Genomic DNA, 27,199 nt, shown 5'->3' with positions numbered 1-27,199 from the left:
CTGTGAGACCTAACCTAATCTATTTTTTTTAAAAGATGTACTTATTAACACTTACAAAGAATTTATTTTTTTAACAGGAAGCAGTTCCTTCATTGGACGAGACTGTAGATAACGTAGTGAGATTACCATTCACTACCAAAAGTGTAATGAAATATTTTCAACCCACATATACTCCAACTGGTATATGTCATACTCTGAATGGGATGCCACATAAATTAAATTTCAAAAGTAACTACTATGAAATGTAAGTAAATTAAACATTTATAATAACGATCAGTAGAAACAAGCTAAAATACAATTAAAACATACAAAACTTCATTAAAAAAATTTAATTCAATAATTTCCAAAAATTTTTATCAATACAGTAAAATTAATTATACCAGTCACTATTATGTGTACTAAAAGGCAAGTTTATAATCCAGAGTCATTTAGGTAAGGAGTTTGTGCAGACAAATTCAGAAATCGTAATATTACATTCATATTTTTATTATTATTGATCAGTAAATATTGATCTATAAATATTATTTAGGGTTATATACGTTGTAAAGTCGTTTTTATGAATACCAGCTTTTTAAAATTTAAAAAGACAAGTAAAATCTAACGGAAAATCTTATTTTTTTAACTCTTATAACATTTTAAAATAATTAAACACTAACTGATTTAATTTCAAACTTATGCAACTAAGAGAAAAAAAAATGGTTATAAAAAACTAAACAAATTCAGTGGGAAAACAAAAATTATCACTTTGTTAAGATTCTTTCCCTTATAACCTTAAGTTTAATGTAAAAAAATCGCTACAGATTTTTTTTATATTTTTAATGATTTTCATTACTGTTATTTTAAGGTAGAAATTTCTTTAGAATCATTAGGAACACTTTTATTAACCAAATGAAATAATTTTTTTCTCTAATTTTTCAGATTTAAAGATCTAGAAAACCAACGAAATGAAAGCATAAATAATATATTTAAAACAAAAAAGAAATTCTGGGATGCGAACAAAGGCTATGAATCTTCTAGTTATAATAGTTATCCATGGAGAGTTGCAGCAGATGGTGTGTCAGGAACAACTCTTCTCATATTAAAACAGAATCCAAGGGATTATGATGAAGGCTGTAGTCGAGGCAACAGAGGTTTTAGAGTAATAGCTGCTTATTACTAATACTTGTAATTTTTAACCATAAAGATGTGACATGATTTCTGGGTTGTTAGCTGGGTTCTCTGTGTCATATAAATTATTCAGTTCTTGTCTACTATCTAATAAAAAGATTGGGGTTCAACAGAACACTATCAAAATTTCAAGAACTACATTGGCTACACAGAATTTTGTTTCAAAACTGTTTACTTTAATTTTTGTCTCACGAGATCTTTTTCAAAATACATACCAAACAAAAATGACAGATGTTGATCTCAAATATTGCAAATACGTTCTACACCAGTGTTTAATATTTTTTTTTTTACTTTAACTTTTTACTCATTAACTTTTTGCCAAAATACATTCTAAATATGCAATGCAAAAAAGTCATTAATGACAATCTTTAATTGCAAAAAACTTTCTTCAAAAAGTGTTAGAAATCTGTCCAAATTAAATTTACTCTTAGGTCTTTAAATTAATTAATTTATGTCACTATGGATGTTTTTAAATACATTCTTTGCACAAGTAAAGCTTTAGAAAAATTTATGTTGAAAGTAATTAAATCCTGCCAATTAACATTTTTAAGAAATGTTTCTTAAAAATGTTTTAACAGAATTTAATTATGTTTTAATTATTTTTTTACTTCACTAAAATGTTTCCTACATTATTACACTGTTTTAAGAACATACTATGCAAAATAATACAAAAAGTCTGATTTGGACACCATATTACTTCCTTGTATGTCTATTAGATTAGATAAACATTGTTTTTGTGAAGCACGTCGTATTTGTAGGTCCTACACTATAATTTACTTTATTCACTAATAAACTATTCAAATAAAAATTACAACAAATGTAAACAAATAAAAAAAGAAATGCAAATGAAACCTATAACCAATACATAACGTAAATACTGCAATCACGTGTGAACAATAACGCACCTTATTTATCCCCAATAACTAAAGGTAAATAAGAATACGGTAATTAATGATGCAATGTAAATAATTAACGTCACAAAACCAAAAAATCCAAAAGTTTTTTCGAAGTATTTTTCTTTATCAGTAAACAAAAACCCACACACATACAAATAACAGCACTGCTTATTGTAGTGCTACTATCAGGTGGGTAAAAATTGTACTAAAAGAAAGCAAAATAAGCTTTAAAATGATTATAATGAACTACTCGTCACTATTGAAACACCAGAAAAAAAGTTGCTTAAAAACCGACAAACTATTTGTTTAAAAAGAAGAAATTTCATCTAGCAAAAACCTATTAAATATATATACTTATTTTTTATATTTAGAGTTAAGATATAGAAAAAACAATTATACCACATTAAAAAGCAGCTTTTATAGAATCGATAAATGAAAACGAAAGAATTTTTTTAGTCAAAATTTGGGTTACTACCCTTAAAAAAACTACCAAAAGGTTGCATAACTTTCCCGACTTGTACGTGACAGATTTTTATTTCATATACGCCATAGGGGTTTTAAATATTAATTACTTAATTGCAGTATTTAGAGTAAAATTGCGTAAGATCAAATGTTCATTGAACATTTTTTTTCTGATTTGATCCCTTAATCCAATGATATTAAAAATTATACAGTATTAAAAGTATAAGTGAGAAAAAAATAAATTATTATTAAAAATGTTTATCTCCTTGACAAAATGACTCATCAAAATTATAATGCATTTTGAGTATATCTGTATTTTGTAAAAAAAAATTTCTGGTAAAAACATCTGAGTCCCAATTTACCACTTGCTCAATAAATAAATCGTAAAAAATTTGTTATAACAGCTACAATTTTAAAAAAAGGAGATAAAAGTATCACAAATTATAAAAAAAAAATCCAAACAAATAATAATCCATTGTACAGTTTCTTAATAAGGAAACATTTTAATTATATTTTGCTCCTTAATGTAAAATTTGTTTAATGGCAACTGAAGAAATCTAAAAAAATTTTGATCATGTACTACTTTACCCAGTTTTTGGTAACAATGTAAGCTGTAAATTACTAAGATTTTGTATCTGTTTTCATACATAATTTCTGCAATCACTTTAAAACAATTTCAGCCATCTCTCAACTCTTTATAAACCAATTTTAGCCAAGAGTCATTTTGTTTATAATAAATAACTTAACATTTCATCTAAAAACATAGTTCGATGAAACTAATATTTACGCTTCTATTAACAATTATAAAATTTTAATCACTTTCATTTGTTAATTTTCAAAGGAAAAATTTTCAAACTTTTTTATTTTGTAAATGTGTTGGGTATTTAGACATCAGATTTCATAAAAATATCTCAATTTATTCTTAAGAAATTCTTTTTTATTGAAAATACACAAAATGGTAGACAGGTGAAAAAATCAAGCAAGGGCTTTGTTGACATGAACTTCTTTATTTCTTTTGAAGTCCTGAATCAATTCCTTAAATTTGGCCAACAGCTGCCATGACACTCTATATAGCTATTGCCAGTTGAGGGGAGAAATATGGGTACCATAATACCCACTTGTCTGATGTGGTCAAAAATCAGGCCAAAACTGGGATATATATATATATATTTATATAGATAGCCAAATTATTTGTGGCAAATTTCAATATTTTTGGTCAATGTGTTTTCAAGATTGTGAGAAAACAACTGTTTAGAAGCAATAACTAATATCTTCCATCCCTAAATCCAGTTGACTTAAAACTTTGGAATTTTAACTAAATTAATAAATACTTTCATCAAACTAAAGTTCATTTTTTTGTGACTATACAGGAGTAAAAATTCAAAATTTCATAAACTACCCCCTCGCTTTTGACGAATTTATGTTGAGCCAATGCTGATATATTACAAAATATCAGCAACATATGTGCTGATACACATACATGCATGTATGCTGATACATACATATTTTATAAATTTATAAGTTTTTTGTGTTTTTTAGACTCAGGGTTGTGAAACATCTACATTCGCAGAAAACCAGAAATAAAAATGTTGGGCCAATCTATTTATTTTTTATTTTTTTGATCGATGTTATTTATTTATAACTCGTGATAATAACTAGAGTCAACATCATTAAAAATGAAATTGTTATAAGAAATTTTAAAGAAATTATCACTTAATTTTTTTGTAAATCTGAATGTTAATGATATTAAAAACATATTTAAATTTAGATTAAACAAATGTTAACACAATTAATGTTTAAGTGCAATACATATATTTATTTTATGTGCACAGATTGGCCATAAAATTCCCTTTCTATCTAAATAAATAAATATGAATTTTTTGTTAATTTGTTTAAACAAACATTTATTAAATTGTTCATTAGTTTGTCATTTTTACCCATAAAACCTTTTTTGAGTTATATGCTCCTCTACTGTGGGCTCACAGTTTTATCACTCTCCAGGTGCATTTAGAAGGATCAAACTTCTAAAAGCAGACTCTGACAACAACTTCATTTCATCAATATTCCTCAGTCACAAATAGGATATATTTTTTCATCTCAAAGGGAGCTGTTGCAGGTTGTTATGTTTGGTCTTTTAGGTGGTTACCTCTACTGATCCATTGCCTTCAACATGTTGATTTAAAAAACCACTTGTCAACAGAGCTGGATCTTCATCTTGCTGTAAAATGGCAGTTAATACCAATCAATCGAAGCTGAGGAATAAAATAATTTTCAAGCATGTTAAGGTGCTTGTTAACACTTTTTTAGAAATAGTGTCATCCCATCAGATAATCTGTATGTTTTATCAGGGAAAGAAATTTATACGTTATCACTCTGTAAATTTATAAATATATATATATATTCCTGTTATAAAATATACTGATTTAATTTTTCTTTATAGATTATAGTTCACCACCCATTAGAAGAACCATCATCATATATTTACAGAACCATACTGGTTCAACCAAGCCATATCACATGGATTTATGTAAAGCCAAGTATGGTTAATGCTTTAGATCTTAAATCATGGTCACCAGAAAAACGTAATTGCTATTTTCCAAATGAACGCAATCTTTTATATTATACTAATTACACCCAACGCAATTGTGATAATGAATGCAGGAGTAAAACAGCATTAAAATACTGTGGGTGTGTAACATTCTTTCTTCCACGTAAGTAAATCATTATTTGCTACTATTTCTGGTTAAAACACACGCACGCATGCTCTCTCTCTCTCTCTCTCTCTCTCTCTTTCTCTCTCTCTCTCTCTCTCTCATGCACACACACACACAAATATATATATTTTTTGAATTAATATCTACCAAAAAGCCTGTTTTGTGGGTAAACATTTTTAATTATAATTATTGTATAACGATATGAGAAAACTAAATAAGATATAGGTAATTTTTTTATAATTTTCACTCAAATAAGTGTTTAATGAAAATTAATTACGTTTTTAATTAAGAGTTATTTATATAAAAAACCAATAACTTATTTATAGAAAGTGATAAAAGTAAAACAATCTTAAATATAAATGCAAAATTTTGTCTTTTATTTGTTTGTATCACAATCACATAAGAACCAACCGATCTATCACTTTCAAATTTGCAGGATACATTCATGTTATCCCAGGGAAGGTTTTAAGCCTTAGATCAAGGTCCTAGCTCCCTTGGAAATGAAGTTGTGAGTATAAGATATTCATTAAAGAAAAAAATTAATCTATTTAATTAATTATGATATTTCTGTAACCATGGCAATTGGAATATGTCGTAGAGTTTTCCTTGTCAAAGGACTGTAGTCTTTAAGTACCATAGTTAAAACTATTTTGTCTTCTGTAATTTAGTTCCTTTTTCATGTTTCTATGAAGCCTGAATACCATCTTAATTTTTATTTATCAGTATTATTCTCACAACCATGAGGGTAAGAAACAATGTGGGAGTCCTGGCCAAACAAGAATGGCAAGCAAAGTGAGCTCTGTTGCCTTTAGTTCAGTTCTGAAACCCTTGGAAGCCCAAGTGTCTACAGGGTCAGTCCTGGGAGCCCCTCAGACTCGCACGGTTCACCCTAATCCCTAAGCACTCTAAGCTCCTAGGGCTTAGGGTGAGCCCTGACTGGCTAGTGTATGTATATTTATATAAAATAAAATATATATGTATAGTATATATTTTTTTATCTCTTGAATCCAAAAAAATATGGGATTATAACAGGTTAGAAAAGAAAAAATATATATAAATATGAATGCAAACCAATGATAGTTATGAGACCTATTAATTAATATTCTTTTAATGTATTTGTTACATAGTTAATCTTATACAGTTCAATTTAATGTAACTGAACAAATAGATGAACATTTCTTTGAGACTGCATGGGAGACAGCCAAAAAAAAATCATGTTTATGTCATTCCTCTACCTGACTAAATTAATAAATTACTTACTCCAGAACATAAAATAAATAACATCACAAGCAACATAAGTGCAATTTCACTGTGTTAAAGCCATCTCCGGTTGACTTAGAACTGAGCATAGGATGAGTCAAAAGTTAAATAATCTAATTTATTTATCTCTTTATTTATCATAAAGAGATAAATAAATATTTCATTCAGATCAATACGTAACAGATGCTTTAAACAGATCATGTATCTAATAAGATAAATTATAAATATAAAAACCTAAATTATAGAAATAAAAATAGGTAATTCATGTTAACTTTAATATAAGCATTATGCTTACTCCCATCTATATAAAATATAACTTCAGATGTATATTCCCATCTGAAGTATAATGTTATCTCATGGACCTTCATAAAATCAAAATGAGTTTTTATGATACATAAATTGGCTGTCAGTCCATTATCTAGCACCTACAAATATTAACTATGTCAACCTATAGTTGAAAATTAAGTTTAGTAACTTATCCCTGTATTTATGAAAGTGCAATCTTTGTTAAAACAAATGGTCATTTATTCTTAAAAAATTACTATACCCACCCTTAAGAAACCAGACAATATTGTGTTTTCATATAATTCAACACAATACTTCAGCTAATGAGAAAGGAGCTTATATTCTTTCTTTGCTATTTTAATCTCTTTCAAAACCATTTAAACAATTTTCCTGTCAATATTAAAAATATTTTATTTTATTTTATGGAAGCAATTACTATGTCAATGAATTTTTAAAAAGTACTAATTAAAAATAAAAAAAAAACACAATTTATCTCATCCTGTTCTATATATATAAAAATAGATACTCAAAATAATTTTCAATAGTGGCTTCTCAATCGTGAATTATTTTTATGTTTAATTTTTTATTCATTTACCTTAACATTATTTCTTGTATTTATAAAAAAAGTATTTAATATAGACTTCAAATGCATTTATTCAATTTATCTTATATTGATGTGATCTATGTAATGTATTTTTATGTTTTAGTGAGAATAAAAATTTATTCATTTGTTGATAAATAATGAAAGAACCGTTATCAATTCTTCATGTTTAAAAGACTGAAAGACTGACATGTTTCATACTTCTTTATTCCTACCATGGAATCTAATGTTTTTTTTTTTTTTTTTTTATGTTAAAATCTCTGAAGATTATGTTTATGATCCCCAAAATCGAATATTTCATATGGTTTTATTATCAATTAATTATCAAGAAAAAGAATTTTGAGTATTTCTGTAAATGTATCGCTAAATCAACTTCTATGTCAGAGTGGTAGCATCTCAGAATTTTATCTAAAAGGTTTTAGTTTGAATCCCAAAACCAATTACTAGCTACACGTGTTATGCCTTTTCTCCAAATTTCATAGAGTTGCACAGTTAACAAAAAAAATTTACTCTGTCATTTGTTTTGATAAATCAATAAAACTCATTTAGTGATTTACATGTATTTATAGCCACATAGAGTCTGGAATAGATAGTATAAAACAAAAAGTAATGTATCCCTTTCTATAAGAAATAGTAAATTTTATGAACACATTACTGCAATCCAGTTCAGAGTACAGGAAACATTAATAATGTATTAATGATAAATTTTAATTTCAAGATATGTTTAATTTTTTGAATTGGTTAAAAAGATGTTGTTAAAAATAAGGAATACTATTAATAACAGATCTCGTCAATTTAAAAAAAAACTACACATGAAATCAACATAAAATTTTATTATTTAATAATATCAGCACATTATACTTTAATGTGTTAAATGTATCCAGGTGTTCTCATAGTAAGAAAATGAATTACTATCTACACACAAAATAATTGTGAGTTCTAAAATTAGCAAACTTTTACAAAAAAATTTAGTTATGTTTTAATTATAACAAATAAAAAAGGCAGGCCTACGGCGAAAATTATATGGTTTATGTTTCATTACACATGATTTTGTTAAATGTTTTTGCCAATTCTAACTAAATAACATTCATGAATTTAGCATACTAACAACAAAAACGCTTAAAAAAAAACTTCAATAATTTTTTTTAATTTTGCCGCAGAATGAAAAAAATAATAAAAAGAATTGCAATAAATTTACTTTATTTTTTCAACATACAAAAGAAAATTTTCCAAAAAAAATAAAGCAAGCAAATACAGTTTGCTACTTCTTGTAGTTTGCCAAGAAACACTTCATTCAAAATAAAAATGTGAGCTCATATAACAAACAAAGATTTGATTAGATGTATGAGTCGTTTTTGAGTAACTTGCATCTCGACACTTCATTCTGTACAATTTGGAAACTTTGCTTCATTCAAACTAAAAATGTGAGCACAGACAATACACAAACCAACACACCACACTTCTTCATCTGGTTGACTATAAATTTAAATTAATGAAGATTTATACTTAAAAAAATATTCAATTAATGTTTGTATTAAAATATAATAGCACAAAAATAATTTTTTGTTTTCAGGTAATAAATCTATACCTGTTTGTGGTCCTAATAAGTGGATATGCTTATGGCAAAGTTTCAGTGAGTATGCAATATAATTAAAAAATTTTAAATAATTAAAATTTAACAAAATGGTCATCATTTCAATTAAATTAAAATTATTATTATTAATATTATTATTATTATTATTATTATAGAACTCAAATAGTCAAATTAAGAGAAGATAAATAATTAAAATCTTGCAGTTTCACAACAATAAATGTATCTTCAAAATATGCTTGTTCAGACAGTTCTGAATTATTTTCTGCTCACTTGTTTCAATATTTTTTTAACTTATTGATATTTGGAGTGTTACACACCTCAATATTGTAGCCACAAGTATTTTCAGATTAAATTTTTAAACTGTCTCCAAAATGTTGTCCTCTTAGCCAGCGTTTCATGTGAGCAAAGAGGTGAAAATCGGATGGAGCCAAGTCCGGGCTGTATGGTGGGTGATCAAACACTTCCCAATGAAAACGCTGCAGGAGTTTCTTTGTTACAGCTGCAGTGTGCGGCCGAGCATTATCATGGAGAAAGACAATGCCTGATGACAACATTCCTCTCCACTTATTCTGAATTGCCCTTCATAGATGTTGAAGAGTCACGCAGTATGAGGCTGCAATGATGGTCGTGCCACGTTCCATGAATTTCACCAAGAGAACCCAAATTTCACCCATTCCGGTTCCAGAACACAGTAACCACTTTCTGTTGGAGAAAGTTCGCTTGAACTTCTTTAGTTTACTGGGATAATGAGAATGCATCCACTGTTTGGATTGTTCTTTTATTTCTTCAGTTTCGAAATGGACCCATGTCTCGTCCCCTGTGACAATTTTGTTAAAAAAATCTTCTCCTTCATTGTGGTAGCGCTGGAGAAAAATTAGGGAGGCGTCCATTCTCATTGTTTTGTGATGGTCGGACAGCATCTTGGGAACCTATCTCGCACACAGTTTGTGGTACTGAAGCCTTTCACTCACAATGGTGTAGAGAGCTGACCTTGAAATTTCAGGAAACGAATCACTCAATACGATAATTGTGAACCTATGATTTTCTCGAATTGCCTCATCCACTCGCTCAACGAGATCATCGGTTGACACTCGCTTCCTTCCCTGATCGCCTGCATCATGAACATCTGTACAACCTGCTTTAAAGTTCCTGCACCATTGTCGCACTTTGCTGTCACTCATTGAAGTTTCACTGTACACATTACTTATTCGTTGATGAATTTCAGCTGCATTACACCTCAATATATCCTTCGGCCAACGGTTTCTTATAATTTCCTCTCCAATGCTTCCTGATTCCAAAACGTTCTCTATCTTATCGCGGTACTCTGATCTATTCTGTCATTGAGGCTTAGGCAGTTATTCGTCTGTGTATGTGAGTCAGTACTCAGCTTAAACATATTATATGATAATTCATAAAGTGTGTGCACCGTAACTTCTACATCTCTAACAATATCTTATATTCGATATGGACAATCTTGGATTTCCCATTTCGTATTCGTATTTTGTACAATATAAGAAATCAGCTTTTCTACTTCTTCTATTTCATGCATTAAATTCTCCATATCTGTACCATCAGTAAGGTTCCCATCACTACTATCGTCAGTAACTTCTATTTTTCTCTTGGGGCCTTGCTTCTACCACCTCCATCCTTTCTTCAGAACCACATTGATATCGCCATAATTATCTTCTCCGTTGTCTTCTGCCACATTTTTTTTTTTGTTATCGATGTTGCGAAGAAATGCCAGTTACGTACCCCCCATAAGTGGGGGAGTGTTGGACTCATATAGGTTCGGCTATATGTTATTAAGAGCCTATGTATGCTCGCACCCTACCGACTAAAACTCCTAGTTCACAGTTTCTCCCCACCTGAGGTCGTTTTAGCAATTAAGCACCACACGACCCTGGGGCTGCCTTTGAGCTCAGGGAGTAGAGAGTCCCGTGCTTCATCACCATTGCCTATCTGCACAGGTGCAGACAAACAATGGCTCCGCAGAGGGCTGCTATAACAGCTCTCTGAGCCCCTCGTGACCCATACTTGCTGCCAACTCATCAACCTGTAAATTTTGTATTTTGTACTATGTTATTAAAAATATTTAGAAGATCAAGCTTAGTAACTGAAGAACAAGGGTCAGTGTTCTTACTCTTTTAACCATTTCCGTATGTCAGATTTCCTTGTATTGCTAGTTGCACCTTTTCTTTATATCCGGAGTGGTAACTTGCGTTATCCATCACAATGACACATACTTTTTCTAATCCACAAAATAAATCCAAACCAAATGGTAAAAATCTCTGCATTCATTTTGTCATGGAAGTTACCATATTTCTTCGATTGAAACAATAGTTTGACATTATTAATAAAACCATACCTGGCTGATCCAGCTGACACAAACTTAAACGGCAGCTTTACCAACAGAAACATTCAAACCGCTTGTACTTGACAAATTTTGCGAAATATAATTTTTCAAGTGGTTTTGATTTATCCAAGTTTCATCTAAGTAAGTAATAGGGTGGATTTTCTTCATTTCAAATATTATCCATTTTTTGAAGTAGTACCTCCCATAATAAAAAAAAATCTTGCCTTCCATTAAAAACTTTCTACCATTGTTGCAATTTTGGAGTGAAATCAAAGATTTCTAATAATCCGCCATAAAGAAATCACGCTACCATTGTAATTAATCTTCTCTTTTAACATGTGTTTTATTTTGCATATAGCAGGATATTTTCCATAGTCATAGAACTCTAGGACGGTTCTACGAATCGTCTATATCAAAATCATTCAAATCTGTCACGGGTCTATTATGAGGTCATTTTTTCTTTGGAGAAGAAAAAGAATTTACCTTTGTTTTGTATTGGCTTTCCTTTTGATAGCCCTCTTATTCTGCAGTAATTTGCTCAACAGTTCTGAGAGAAACACAAGAAGCATCTGCTGTAGCTTGTTGAGCATTGGAAAAATACTCTAGAAAAATATCACTGGAAGTTTTTAAATGTTTAAAATAAGAATAAACATAATACACAATGTTCTTACTCTGACTTCGTAAATCAAGTGAAATTACAGACATTTTTTACAATAAACCACACCCACAAGGAAATATTCCTACAATCACAGTTATAAAGATATGTACACTGCACTGCGAAAGCACGGCACTGTTTTCGCGGCAACTTATATGCAGTCATGTGGAGAGCAGGAGAGTTGGGTCATAGTGGCAAGGGGGGGACGACAAAGCAAGTAGATGCTATGGTGGTGGCAAAAACTGCCAATATAAATCATAATGAGTATAGTCAAAATATTTGCAATATTATCTGGAGAATATGAGAATATCTTAATCTAACAGTCAAAGGAAGGACACACAGATATAAACTTCTGTTTTCCCCACACAATGGACGCAGGAGTAATTATGCAGATGATTCAACATAATTCTTCCATGATGCACATTTTGATTATTGGAAGATTCCAAAATTCTAATAAAACAAAAGATAGCTTCTGAGATATTTGTCAAAGAAAACCCATTAAGTCCTCTGACAATCGCTAAGTATGTTATCATATTTCTTCATGTCACCTTCTTCATGTTTTCATTTTGTTAAGAAATAGGTGGATGCTTAAATTTTCTAGATAACAATGAAACAAATATTAATACATTCAGACCAAATGAATAAATGCATTCTGTCAAAATCTGGCCTTACTTGTGATGATAAATTTTACCTTTACAAGTGTAGTTAACAGTACATTTGGTCCATTTTCCCAACTGATGATTATAAAGTTCACATTTATCACCAATTGAGTCTTTAAGTTTCATGCACATCTTTTAACCTTAAGAGCTCCAACAGGACATGAAAAAATTTAAAACTAACTAGAGTTCAAAGATTTAAGCCAGCACTAAATATGTAGACCCATATGATTATTAATTATTAAATAGCGAATGACATTTCTTATCACTGCTATCACCCAATAATAATAAATTTTATACTCAATTTTTGAATTGATTTAAAGGTTCTACATTTGATTAATCTTCGTAATCCCTGAATAGCTTATAGCATAGTTACTGGATAGAAAACAGAGATCCTGGACAGCTCCATAGGTAGGCTGCTCCCCAGAAACTATACCAATCCTACGGAATTTGCCATTCTGCAGGTTTCCAATCCTTAACATAGGTACAGTAGATGTAAGATGAACTAACAGAACATTTCATAGAAGAAACAATAAAGTGTAAGAGAAAGAGGTAATGAAAAATGAGTAAAATGCAATCCATTCAGAGGAATGTAGTTTTTTCTTTTATTTTGCAAGCAGCAAAACATGGGTCATTATTGCCTGGGAACCAAAAATAGAAAAGGAGAATTTATCTCTAATGAAAACAAAGGAAGTGTGAGTTATACCTATAGAATCATTTTATTTCAAAATAAATTTTTTATTGTGAAAAAAAAAATTTAGGTGAAAGGAAAACCTACAAAAACAGTACAAAATGTTGGAACATACATTAAAACATTATATATATATATATATATATATATATATATATATATATATATATAATATATAATGTATGTAATATATACATGTATGGTATGTGTGTAATATATACACACACACCTTTCCCTATACTTCCATCTTAAAATAGCTATAAAAGGTGCAGTCATAGCTAATTGTTCAAGCAAATCCAATACAATTCATGCAATTGTACTTATTCAAGCAAATACTCTTTGTTACAGTGAACGAGTGTAAATCTAAATTTAAACACCTTACTAATTCATTTATACATTGACTAATAATAAAATATATTCATGCAATCTTTATTATACTTAATAAATTTAAAATTGACTTTATTAGTAGTAACTAAAATCTGCCTACAAATATTTACCTAAGGGTTACACTGTATACGTAACATATTCTTTTTTTTTGTTATAGGAAAATCTTTGGCTCTAAAGAAATCTAAGAACAAAGTTCATACTCTATGTAATTGTATACCATCTTGTAATTATATAGATTACAGTACTCAACATAAAACTTCACCATTCAATATAACCAGCAGATCTTTTTATAAGAACCTTACAAAAAATCTCTCAAATGAGTAAGTTGGATTCATATAAAAATCTTATCAATTTTTGTTTTGACTAACTAATGTGGTTCAAGCAAAGAAACATCAACAAATACTTTATTTTCCATTTATTTTACTAAACCAAGTAAACCATTTATTTACATTACTAGAAGTAACAAGTTGAATCAATTAATGGAAAATATTCTATCTTAATAATATTCATTCTCTGGATGACCCGGTAAAGTTCTCTCCCCATTGACTGACTGACTTGAATCAATAGGGAAGAAAAAACTAGTCACCCTAATAGATTATTATTATGAAAAACTGTAAATATCCTTTACTTTTATCATAAAAAGGCATATTTACTGTGACTTATTCTTCTATTACTTTTCTTAATTAATTAATTCCCTTATTTTAATTTTCTTAATGAGTAGCAAATATGGTCCACAAAAATTTATTGATTAACAAGATCATATTAGGGAATAATTGGTCAACCACTTTATTCCAATAAAAATTAAAGATAATTGGCAAACATTTTTTTGTCAAATAAACTCATGGTTTCCTCTTGATGAATTACCTTCATAAATTTACTTAATATGCTTCTTGAAAAGAAAGCTGAATGTAGTTTTAATAAAAATAAAATTTACATAGATTTTTCATGTATATTTTTCTCAATCTAATTTACAATGCAAATTACACCATCACAAATTAATCACAATATCAAATGAGTAGCAAAAGGTAAAATAAGAAAAGTTATAAAGAAAGAAGCATCATCAATAAGTCATTAATGAGGGATTCATCTTAAAGTTATTTTTAAGAAATGCCTGGTAAATCACAAATCACTGAAAATAAATTTCTAATATACCAGACCTTTGCAGAGAGAGGATACCTTGGTAAACATCACTATTTTTCTAATCCAAGGATGCTGGTTGAAATACGACTCAGACCCCAATTAAAATATGTATTTTAATGTACAGCTTGGAAGCTGTAATGGGCATCTCATGTTAACTGATGGTGAAAGTAAACACAGCCTAATGCAAGCTGTATCATATCCTAGTGTATCACTGACTTTGAAAATAAGTACATGTACCTGCCTCCCCTACACCTATTATAGGGGGAAACAATTAATATTTAAGTGTTAGTGTTTCACAGAGTCTGTGATCACCACTTCTTCCACACTATGTGTTAGAATAACTATGCCTAAACGCACCTTCCAATATTCAGAACTTATGCCACTGGATCACTAATGTCTTTCAACAAATACCTTGTTAATGTGATAAAATATATTTTTATTATATACAATTTATAACAGATTTAGATAAATTTCATTTATTTTAATATTGTATTAGTAACTTATTTCACATTGTTGAGGTTAATTATGATGTACATGTACATTATTTATATTTTACGAAGTATTACATTAAAGTATTTTATTTAGATTAACATTTAAGTTACATCTTTAACAGAACTGAATTAACTTTAAATAAATCTGTTATTGAACTGATTTAACTTAACTAAATCTTTAACTGGACTGAATTGACTATTAATGCATCTTTAACTGAATAGAATTAATTAACAATAGTATTATAGACAACATATATATTATAAAACAGCTGTTGAACTCAATTAGATTAACATATTTATATGCCTTACGTAAGTAACAAGAAAAGTGTTACATAGTTTGTTTATCATTAATAAGGACTTGAAACTAAACACCATGAACAGTAGGTTTTTTGTGTCATAATAACCTAGAAGAAAAACAAATAATTTAGGAACTATTATGTCAGGCTATTTACCAACTCAACTCTTGCATTGTTTTTGTATTTAAAACTCTACTGTTTTTGTATTTACCCTTTTGCCAATCTCTGTGGTGGAATAGTAAAAAAAAGACACCACACAATAGTTAACCTTAGGTATCTCTTCCTTTCTTCTAGAAGTTCTGGGCTCAACTACCAATCAAGCATGGGACTTTTTTCACACGCTACAAAAAATTCATTTCATTATCATCCATCAGCAGCTGTGACAGGATGCCAGCATGAATAAAACAGAATATACAGGAGTTAAATTATGTGGTCTTCTTTCTTTCAATTCAATTACAGACATTTGACACATCTATTCATTGTTCTGAGGAAACAGATTGGAAATATTTATTGCATCAAAAAAATTAAGTTTTTTAAGATCAACTTAATTTTCTTTTATTATTTACATTTCTTTCTATTCTCTTTCATTTTCACAGCTTCAACATAATTCTTACATCGACATCCCCAACTGTCTATTTCATCTATGCTAGTATTTGCTTCCTTTACGGTTTTTTATCATGTGTGGTGTTTGAAAACTCTAAGGTTCTGGATGGTTTATTGTGTAATTATATTTGTTATTTTTTTTAAAACAAGGTAAAATTACCTTGTTTCCATATATTACTGTTCTAGTGATCAATATTTTATTTATTTAAATACTAAATATTTATTAAATTCCATTTGATTGCAGCTATGAATATTCTGTAATAAGTATCTCATTTGTATCAAGACAGTTTCAACAAGCAAATCTAATACCATTTATATCATTTTCAGATTTTATAGGTAAGTATAATTTCTGTGTAATCATTTCCTTATGCACTCTTAATATTAAAGAAATAGTAAATCAGAACGTTAAACCACCTAATATCAATCAGTGGCCAGATTAAAATAACTTGGCACATTAAAAAAAAGGAAATCATTCTACCACAGATTACTAATATCAATGAAAAAACAAATTAAAAAAAATAATAATTACAAAAAGAACTAGAGACTGGGTAATTCAGTAAACTGCATTCCTAACAACCTTATAGTTTCACAAAATCTGGAATGTTAAAGGGAGAAGCAGCCTAGAAATTAAAGATATAAAGGTATACTGTAAAAAAATTCTCATAAATTATTCAAATTAAACAACACTGGAAGTAGTTTCAATGAGTGGGATTACCATTATTTATTAATGAAAATATCATTGCAATTAATGCCATTTAAAAGAATGAGAAGAGATTCCTATGAGGAAACTCTAATTCTTCATATTAAGTGGTACAGCAGGCCATCACAAATTGTTAAATGCCCTGGATATGTGAAGGAAAATCCTCAAGACACCCAAAACTACTATACTTGACAATCCTTAAAACTCATAAAATAGCATCTTCTATCTCCTTACCAGGACGAAAGCCATACTGATACTTCATCAATAACCGTTGCATTGTCAACCTCTCATTAATATGCAGATATAGTATCTTCTCAAAGACCTTACCAATAACCGGCAATAACATTAGAGGCCGATATTAGGAATTAAAAATAGGATCCTTGTTGCCCCCCTTAAACAACAATTTAACTATATCCTTTTTCCAACAGATTGAAAAATAGCATTTGTTAAATACTTCAGTGAATATTCATACACTAACATTCATTGGATGAACAAGGAGCTTCACCCTTTATTCCATCACAGCCAAGAGCTTTACCTCTGCCAAAGCTACAGATTATCTCATGCACTTCCGCCTCAGTAACTTCTGAAGACAAAACATCCATGCAATGAGAAGCAACATCATTTCAAACACAACAATGATAAGCAGTTTGTACAGCTAAATCATCTCTGACAAAAGATCATCTAACAAAGAACATAGGATTTCAGTTTTCTCCAAGATCACTCTTTGCCTGGTCGAGAGAGCAGACAGAAGAATGTCCTTCTTCGTTTATGCCCTAGCACTCAGTAAACAACATCCCACAAGTCTTTTGTTACTTCTTCTGAACAAAGGACGCCAAAAATCATGTTTGTCCTGCCTTACCTTGTGATAATAACAACATCTGAGCTCCCTATACCTCAAAGCCAAATATGCTCGCCGCTTGGGGTCACTTCCAATTTGAGAGGATCTCTCTACACGAAGAGCAGATGACTTCACTTCAGTAAGTTCTATCGTCCACCAAGGAGCCACCCTCTTCCAACCTGAACTGTGGGGAGTGGAACACTTAGCGGCAGCTATGAAAGCTGCCAATAACCAACCTGCCAGGTCCTCAAGATCAAGACCATCCCTGTCCAAGACCTGAGCCTGGCTGAAAGAATTGTGACAAACCTCTGCCAATTGGATTTCCTGTGGAGAAAACACCCCTGCTGGAGTGGGAAATTACACCTATAACAATCTCGAAGACAGTAAGTCGATGGTCGCTAAAGCAATCGATAGTCTTCCAACCACAGACACATGCGGGAATGTACCTTCCAATTGTGACATCAATACTGGTACCAGCAAATTGCCTCCTACCATCCATCACACTAGCATATGTTGGCAGCTCACCAGAAACATTAAAAACCTCTAACCCATGTTGGATGACAATACCTTCAAATGCTTCACCACTCTCATCGGTATAATTACTATGCTACATAAGAGACTTAGCATTAACATCGACACCAATAACAATAGAACTATGCTCTGAAAACTGAATAATTTTCTTCCAGACCTCAAGATGACTCTCAGCAGGGTCTCCTGATAATGAAAATAAGAACTTACAACACATAGATGTAAGTTTTGAATATCAATCCTAATAACAACATGATGATTGTTAGAGAGCTGCCATAAGAAGACAAAACTTATTTCTCTTCTGCACAAAACAGCGTACATGCTATCAGAACCATAATAAAATCGCTTCCATCCTGTAAAACTCAGCAGGTCACCAATGTAATATACGAATGCTGCAACAAAACAACATCTTACTATGTAAGGTCACTTCACCTAACTCAATTTCAACAATATAAGTACCCTTTGCATTCAACTGACTGAAACTAACCACCAAGAGAATTAAAATACATCTCGACAGCTCTCAAATATTATCCGCATTCCTTGCTGTCATCAGAGTGCTTATGATCTTTCCTCAACCTTTTACAATTTATGCACGACAGAGGATCAGCCTTTTTGGGAGTCCTCGCGCTTATGTCCCTCCTCACAGCAGTGGGCACAGATAACAGGCAGAACACAGAACTTAGTCTGTGACCATACCCACAACACCTAAAACGCCACTGAAAATCGACGTACTTCTTAACTCAGCAAGAAGCAAAATCGATGAACAGCCTCCCTTTGAGGAAGGGGAAGGTCTTCAGTAATGAAGGACGCACCTCAAACATCCCGTGGTAGTGCTCTGTATCGTGCCAACCTGTTTTAAATAAAAACCAACACTCAGACTTAAATGTAGCCTCGTCCAACTGGGTTTTCTGCTCTCTAATGAGAGATATCCTCAGCTAAACGCCAGTCGATATCATAAACTATCATTCTCAGACAACTCTTTCATTATGGATCAATAAAAACTAAAGGGCGATCCAAAAGTAATGAAAACAGCTGTATTTCAAAAAGAGACTTTATTCTGAACCTACATTTGCACGTGTCTTTTCAAAATATTCTCTCTTAAGTGCAACCTACTGCTTCCAGCGTTTGATCTACTTTTCAAACATGAAATCCCGCCCATCTTTCAAATGCCTTCAAAACGTCATCTTTTACATTTGGCCTCCACATTTTTATGACCTTTATATTCATCACAAACGTTTGCCCCTTCAGGTCCTTCTTCACTTCTGGGAATAGCCAAAAATCGCAAGGAGCTAGATCTGCGCTGTATGGTGGTCAAGGAACAATTTTAATTTTTTCCATTCAAAAGTTTTCAGACTATCTAAGCGACATGGGGACACGCATTATCATGACAGAACAGAGGTTCTTTCATTTTTCCATGACGTTTTTTCTGAAGTAAATCAGTACTATCCTCAGCATACTAGTGTACCAGAAAGGATTTATTGTCGTCCCTGTACATGCCTGATATTTATAAATCATAAATCATGATCAAAAAAGATGATCATCATGACTTTACACGCTTCGTGCAGTTTTCGGTTTTTTCGGAGGTGGTGAAGAAGTTGAATTTCATCGGGAGCTTTGTTGTTTCATCACAGGGTCATAATGAAACATCCAATACTCATCAACCACATTAAGCAAAAAACATTATCCTTCCTTCATGTACCGAGCCGAAAATTCTTCGCATTTAAATACGCGGTACTCCATTTGGTCAGGCGTTAAGAATTGCACAACCCAACGAGTTAAATATGCATCCGCTCGCCTAAAATATTGTGTAGACAACTATATGAAATGTATAGCATTACAACTGCTGCAGTTGGCCAATTGTGTGCTTTAAATTACCCTGTGAAATTCAGTCTCATTTCTTTTTGGACCATCCTCGTATTAATACAGAGTAATAAAAACGTAACAAAATATAAACTTCGGTATACGAAATACTATTGCAGCTGAACACTATATCATCAGTCCTTTGGTGGGATGTGACTGAATAATTACAAACAAATTATGTTAATTAATATACCTACATTAGGGTAACTTTTATTTTAAAATTATAGTTCATGACTTGGTTCATAAACTTCAAGACTTGAAACTTAAAAGTAAATAAGCAACGATGAAATAACAAAACACTTCCCTCGTAACTACAATTTCCTTAAAAAACAAGAAGAACAGAAGTTGATCGGCGGCATTATCTGCTAGAATCAGACAAGCGTAACATTTCCAAACCTTTATCAACTTTATTTTAAGAATTCCATCAACATTATGTAGTAAACAAGTGTACGAATCTAATCGGAGTATGAACATGTAACAACCAAAAAATATTTTTTGGCAAAATTACCAGGATTGTTTTTTCAGCGACTATGTAACTATTACTTGGTGACAAGTACTGAGATGAACGAGACTTGTTAATCACAACTAACTTGTCTTATCAAGGCAATTTGTGCTCATTAATGTCCACAATGTAGTGTTACAACTCACAAATGCGTGCAAATTTACAATCTAGCAGACACATAACTATTATCTCAATCTAACAGATATTATTATTTTTTTTTTTTTCAGGAAATGTGGGTGGAATAATGAGTTTATTCCTCGGATTCAGCTTCCTTAGTCTATTTGAACTGATATACTTTCTCAGCATACGAATAGTTTTTAATATTTGGAATGTAAAAAAGTCAAAACAAAGAAAATTAAAGATTTTATCACCACTTCAAAGACAAGTAAAAACCGTTTGGTGATTAACATTTAGTTAAATTTAATAATCAAGTAGTTAATTAGAAATAAAAAAATGATTTGTCATCGCTTACTTTGACAAAATAATTTGATGTGTAATAAATAAAATAATCATAAGATCTGTTCTCAGGCAGGTTCCAAACAGTATTGATAGTATAACTTGTCTTTTTATTTACAATTCGTTTTAATTCCTGTTTAGCCCTCTTCACATTATTCTTAAACACCTTTTCTTTTTACTTTAAGTATAGAGGAACCTTAATAGTAATTCTTTACCGCAGAAATAAAAGAAGAAGATGAAGACGAAGGAAGACCCTCTACTCGCCCCAACATCACGGACTGGAGTCCGGAACAGAGCCCAGCAGAGATGCGTCCTGGAAGGCAGCCATAACAGAAGTGGATGAAGAACTTCTACACAACCTCTCCTTTTTAAAACGTACAAGTTAAGTAAAATAAACCAGCAATTGCGACTCCTCCGGAGTAGGGGTCGCATTGCTCCCTCCTTATAGTTAGTGCCCCGTTGTGGCGTATTCCTGCTAGCCTATGAAGCGTTAGCACCGAAAGGACTTCAGTAGACGGTCTGAAGGGGAATTACGTCGGGAGGACAGGCTTCATAAGCCTAGCCTTCCGCGGTCGACCCATAAAATGGGTTCGATAACGCTGGTTCAACAACGGATTGGAATGCAACTAAATCCGTCTTAAAATCACTAAATAATAAACAAAACTTAAAAAATTAGACCCGCCATTTAAAAATAACCCTTTTAAAAACACGCCCGATTAGAATCATCCAGCAGCAAGGGACTCTATCCGGGTTCTGCGATAAGTAGGGAGAAATAAACTCCCGCCAACTTTGCATTCCATAGTTTTAAAATTTCACCCTGTTCAATGTACGTTATGAAAATTATGCAATCATGTTATTGGTTTGCTTGGCATTTCTTCCGCCACCACCCCATTCGACAGAATTTCTGTACCGTAAACGGCTCCTGAACCTCGAAACAGTTCAGCGATCAGTGTCCTAACTAGCTCCTAGAGCTAACCTAAAGCGTGGTACCATACACCACTCGCTTGCGTGTCTCACCGCCCATTTGTCATATATCACTAAAATGGCTAGGCGCACTCCGTCAACGACTAAAACGTATATATGATTATCAAATAATTAAATTTATCTCGTCAAAGACAGCAATTCGCCGCCACGCCTAGGCTGCTGAATGCCAGCAAGTACCTGTCCACCATTACAGCGCTTGGAGTCTTAATCTGGCTGCTAGCCAGCCATATCTCTCCGTTAGCTTCCTACAGCAGCTTGATAGGAATCTTTTCTCTTAGGTAAATTACTGATATCGACTGAACAAAGCAACCGTATCAAGGAACTCCCACATGGTCCGACAATGCGGCTCTAGCCACATTAACTCGCCGCTTGTGAGTGGCCAATTTTCCCCTTGACCTCTAAGTTCCAGGGTGGCCTGAGTTCTGGCCCCCCCAAGAGTTGGACAGTCAAACATTATGTGTTCGCTCGACTAGACCTTCCCGCAGACGCACAGCCATCAGCTGCTAGGTGGAACCGAAACAAATATTGGTTTAAATTTACATGGTTGGAGCGCGCTCGGGCTCCCGTTGCTCTTAAAAACGAAGGAGTGGAATACCATCCCTCCAGATCCTGTATAAATCTACACAATGACCTTCCGTTAGTCGTGACGTGCCATTCTTGCTACCATGCATCCATCGCAAGGCTGGAAAGCCTCCTCCGCAGGCGGAACAACTATTTGAAATTTAGAACCAGTGCATTGAGATCACCATTACACTTCGGTACTGGCCCAGCTTGAAATCGCATCTCAAAAACCTCGGCCTCCCTGTCTCTTCGCAATCTCCACACTGCCGCCCGAACTTTCACCATTAAATCGATTGTGAGTCTTTGCCAATACAGTGGTAGCCTCGTAGGAGGTTGTTTTAAAAACACGGTGCACACAATTAAGGCTCTGCGCTGGGTACTCCTTAAATTTTGAATAAGTGTTCGATTTCTTTCCAACCCATGCACCCAAACGAACGCCGAGTAAGAGGTCATAATTTCGAAGACACCTCGGTACACCATGTACAAATGATAGCCGTAATTCTTTCGGGCAATCCTCCTAAGCTTGTGCATCATGGAAACGGCGTCCGCCGCTACATGCCTAATATGGTTGCTGAACAGCAACTTCTCATCAAACAAAACACGTAGGTATTTATGAACTCGAACTCGGCTGATTACACAGTCTTTATACTTAATATGGGGGTTACGACTGTATGATAATTTGTCTGGACCCTTGAGAAGCATAAACTTCGACTTGGGCACAGAAATCTTTAAATTCTGGACGTCCTCCAGCCCTCTGCTGTTGACAAAGCCGCCTGCGCTCGGTCTTCTAGCTGTGTTAGTCTTCTAGGTCGTGAGTTAGCACGAGCTAACAGGAAACAGTCATCGGCGAAAGCCTGGGCCGTGACCCCTTCTGGGAATGTCGTCCCAAAAATCCCTCGAATACCAGGTTTCACAGCAAGGGACCGAGAAAGGAGCCCTGCGAGCTTCCCTTGGTGACGGAGTTTTTCACAACTAGGTGCGCATCCTTAAACAGAGCCATGCGATCAGACAAGTAGTCACGTAATATGGCCTGCAGAGCTACAGGAATATTGCGGCGTTTCAACTCATAGAGGACAGAACTCCAACACAAGGAAGGTGCCTCTATGGCAATAAAAATTGCCAAAACATATTTACAGTCGGCGCTTTCCATCTCGGCAAAAGCATTTAAGATGCAATCCTCAGTACCAACCCCTTTAATGAAGCCATACTGGCCTCGATTTAGAAGAGAGTTCATATCAATGTTTTCCCAGAGCCGTTCCACAACCAGCCTTTCAAGCAACTTGCCGATTGCCGGTAAGAGGCTGATAACTATCGACCTCACTCGTATCCTTTCCTGATTTTAAGATCACTCTCTTGGGCTGCCACCGTAAGCTATAAGCCTATGATCACTCACACCGGCCTCGGGTCAGACAGTCCAACTACTTGTACACCTAAGCAGATCGTCCGTCACAAAGGTGACGTCGATGTAACTTTCCCTCAGTTCGGAAGAGAAAGTCGACGATTGTTCTGCCTCGTTAAGCAAGTAGAGGTCCCTGGCTTCAACGAGCTGTGCGAGACCAGCGCCTCTGTGGTCAGTGAGTGGTGAACCCCAGGCGGAAGACTTTGCGTTAGCGTCCAGAGCTACCAAGCGCCCTGTTACCCGGGAGACCGTCCAGAATCCGCCGCAACTTTGCCAACAAGTCATCGATACTACATCCAAGCTGGAAGTATCCCGACACCAGTACAACATCGAAAGTACCTCTTGCGACCCGCACAACGGTGAACGTTTGGAGTTATTATGGTATTACAGATTTATAATATATAAATAAATTTAAAAATGATTAGTTTGTTATGAAAGGTCTACAAAACCAGAGAACAATGCAATTAGTCATAACTGCTGGATGACGCAATTGTAAAATGAGTCAGAAGATGGCTTTTTTACAGACTTAGTCATCATTATTTGTCAAAGTGATGTCACAAGCAACATCTGTTTTGATTATAATGTCTGAGTTACTGGTTCTAAGCCATAGCCAGTCTATGTTCAGGGTTCACTCTGTTGACATCAATACATCTTTCGTGTGCTTGTGCTGATATATGTATTTCAGTGTAAACACCTCTCAGTTATGAAGTATTCTAAATTTACATTTCATCATTTGAATTCAAGACATGAAGTGAATATTTTTTGTATTGTTTGTATATTGTGTGATTTTTCAAAATGCCTAGAAATTGTGTAAACCCCTCCAGACAGTTTTTGCTACATTTGTGGTGAAGTAACATTTAAATTTCAGAAACGTAGTTTTATGAACTTTCTTCAGGCTTCAAAGTTGGTGATAAAGACAAACATTGAGTCCCTCACATTTTTGTGCTAATTGTGTCAGACTCCTTACATGCTGGTCAAACAGTTTTCAGCACAATTACTTTGGTGTTCCAATGATTTGGCAGGAACCAAAATATCATGCCACTGATTATTATTTTTGTCTGACTAATATTGCAGCATTAGTTCAAAATCAAAGTACAATATTTCATAACCTAATTTACCATCTGCCATGAGACCTATGGCTCACAGTGAAGAACTTCCTGTGCCTAAACCACCTGAAAATATCAATACTTAGCGATGATCAGCAACCCAAGGATTTGGCAGAAGATAATGTTGATGTAAGGTTTTCCAAACTATGGAGCTTTGTGCTCATCCGGTCAATTACAATTAGTAACACAAGGGGATCTCAATGATCTACCAGATCTGAATTTATCAAAAAAGGAGGCAAAAATTTTAGGCTCACGATTAAAAGGTTTGAATTTCCTTCACCATGAAACAAAAGTATGTTTTTTTTTTTTTTTAGAAGTGGGACGACTTTAAGAATTTCTTTGTATTTGAAGATGGACTTGTTTATTGTAATAATGTTTTGTCTGTAATGGAATCATTTGGTCATGAGTACAAAACAGCAGAGTGGCATTTATTTATTGATTCATCTAAAGCTAGTCTGGAAGCCATGCTTTTGCACACTGGGAATGCGTTTCCATCATTGCCTAGCTTATGCCTCAGATCTGAAAGAAACTTAAATGAGTATGAAACTTCTGCTAGATAAAATAAAGTATGAAGAATTTCAGTGTAATATCTGTGGCAACATGAAAATAATTGCTCTGTTGCTAGGTCTTCAACTTGGTTTCACCAACTACTGTTGTTTTCTCTGCGATTGGGACAGCAGACCGAAAAAAACATTACGTACAGAAAGAGTGGCTAAACTAAACAGTATTAACTACAGGAAGGAATAATATTGTTAATGCACCACTTGTTGATTCAAAAGGTTTATTTACCTCTACTACACATAAGGCTAGGGTTTATGAAAAACTTTGTAAAAGCAATGAATCAAAGTGGGCTTGGTTTCACTCACTAAAAAAATTATCTTCCAAAGATCAATGAAGCAAAACTCAAAGAAGGAATTTTTGTATAACCTAAAATTAGAGATTTATTAAAAGATGACAACTTCAATAGTACTTTAAATGAGATGGAGAAAGTCTTTTAAGAGCATTTGCCAGAACGTCTTAGGAAACCATAAATCTGAAAATTACAAAGAAATAGTGGATGATCTTTTAAAACCTTATAAAATCATGGGATGCAACATGTCACTGGAGATTCGCTTTTTGGACTCAAATTAGGATTTATTCCCACCAAGGAAATCTTCAATCAATCTAGGAGCAGTCAGCAATGAAAATGGTGATGATCAGCATATTTCAGAAATTGAAAAGCGGTGCTAGGGCAAGTGAGGTCCAAGCAAGCTAGCAATTGTTGGACCCTAAAGAGAGACTTTCATGATGCAAAATATCGTAGAAAATCAATCATTACTACTTTTTAGGAAAGATTATATATTATACTAAGAATGCATTTTAAATACGTAATGTTGTAAAATTAAAATAGTAGTCTCTAAAAATCCTTTCGTGATAAAACTAATTTTGGAACTATATTTGAATTCAGTGTGAAAGTTGCTATTGAATTCACCCAGTTTCACTTCCGGGACAAAAAATAAATCAAATTTTGTATACCAGTGTAATTGCAACACTCATAGAAGCTTGCAAAGGATTTAATATCTTTTTGATCCCCTAGGTGTGATTATTCCAATTTAGTTACGAGTCAATTGAACCTTAGAACTTATTTCATTTAGTTCACATGTGGTGGGTCATCAGAAGTACTGGCTAATACAACAGCATTATTTTTAATTAAGTTGAAATTTTCATTACCATTGACTATATTAGTTGAGATTTGCATTTTGCACCAGGCAAATGTGACTACCAGAGGACTGGTTTTCATTCAATTGGCTCTCATACATCCTACTTGATAAAGCCTAATAATCAAATCTGCAAGTTAAAATTTGAATTTATTAAGTAATTTACATCTTTTTTAATTTAAATTTTTTTCTATCATTTAAATTTTATTACTTTTAAACATTTTGTTTTCAGTTGGCATTTTCTTTTACTGGTTTGTACTTTTATTTCAACCAAAGAGTTTTATTTTGTTTAATATTTTCTTGTTAATCCTGAGTAA

The 27,199-nt window shown here is 32.7% G+C and overlaps 1 protein-coding gene across 1 annotated transcript; it reads left to right on the top strand.

Moving 5' to 3' along the window:
- Positions 1 to 391: 391 nt before the first annotated feature.
- Positions 392 to 25,745, top strand: LOC142329507 (pickpocket protein 28-like). The gene is made up of 8 exons (XM_075374182.1): positions 392 to 432; positions 919 to 1,138; positions 4,966 to 5,236; positions 8,959 to 9,018; positions 13,879 to 14,041; positions 16,496 to 16,587; positions 20,907 to 21,064; positions 25,500 to 25,745. Exons 1-8 carry the CDS (start codon positions 392 to 394, stop codon positions 25,743 to 25,745), a joined length of 1,251 nt encoding a protein of 416 aa, XP_075230297.1.
- Positions 25,746 to 27,199: the final 1,454 nt, after the last annotated feature.

The sequence above is a fragment of the Lycorma delicatula genome, chromosome 8, assembly GCF_047948215.1.
Source record: "Lycorma delicatula isolate Av1 chromosome 8, ASM4794821v1, whole genome shotgun sequence".
Classification (NCBI taxonomy): Eukaryota; Metazoa; Arthropoda; class Insecta; order Hemiptera; family Fulgoridae; genus Lycorma; species Lycorma delicatula.
This window is presented reverse-complemented; position numbering and strand designations above follow the sequence as displayed.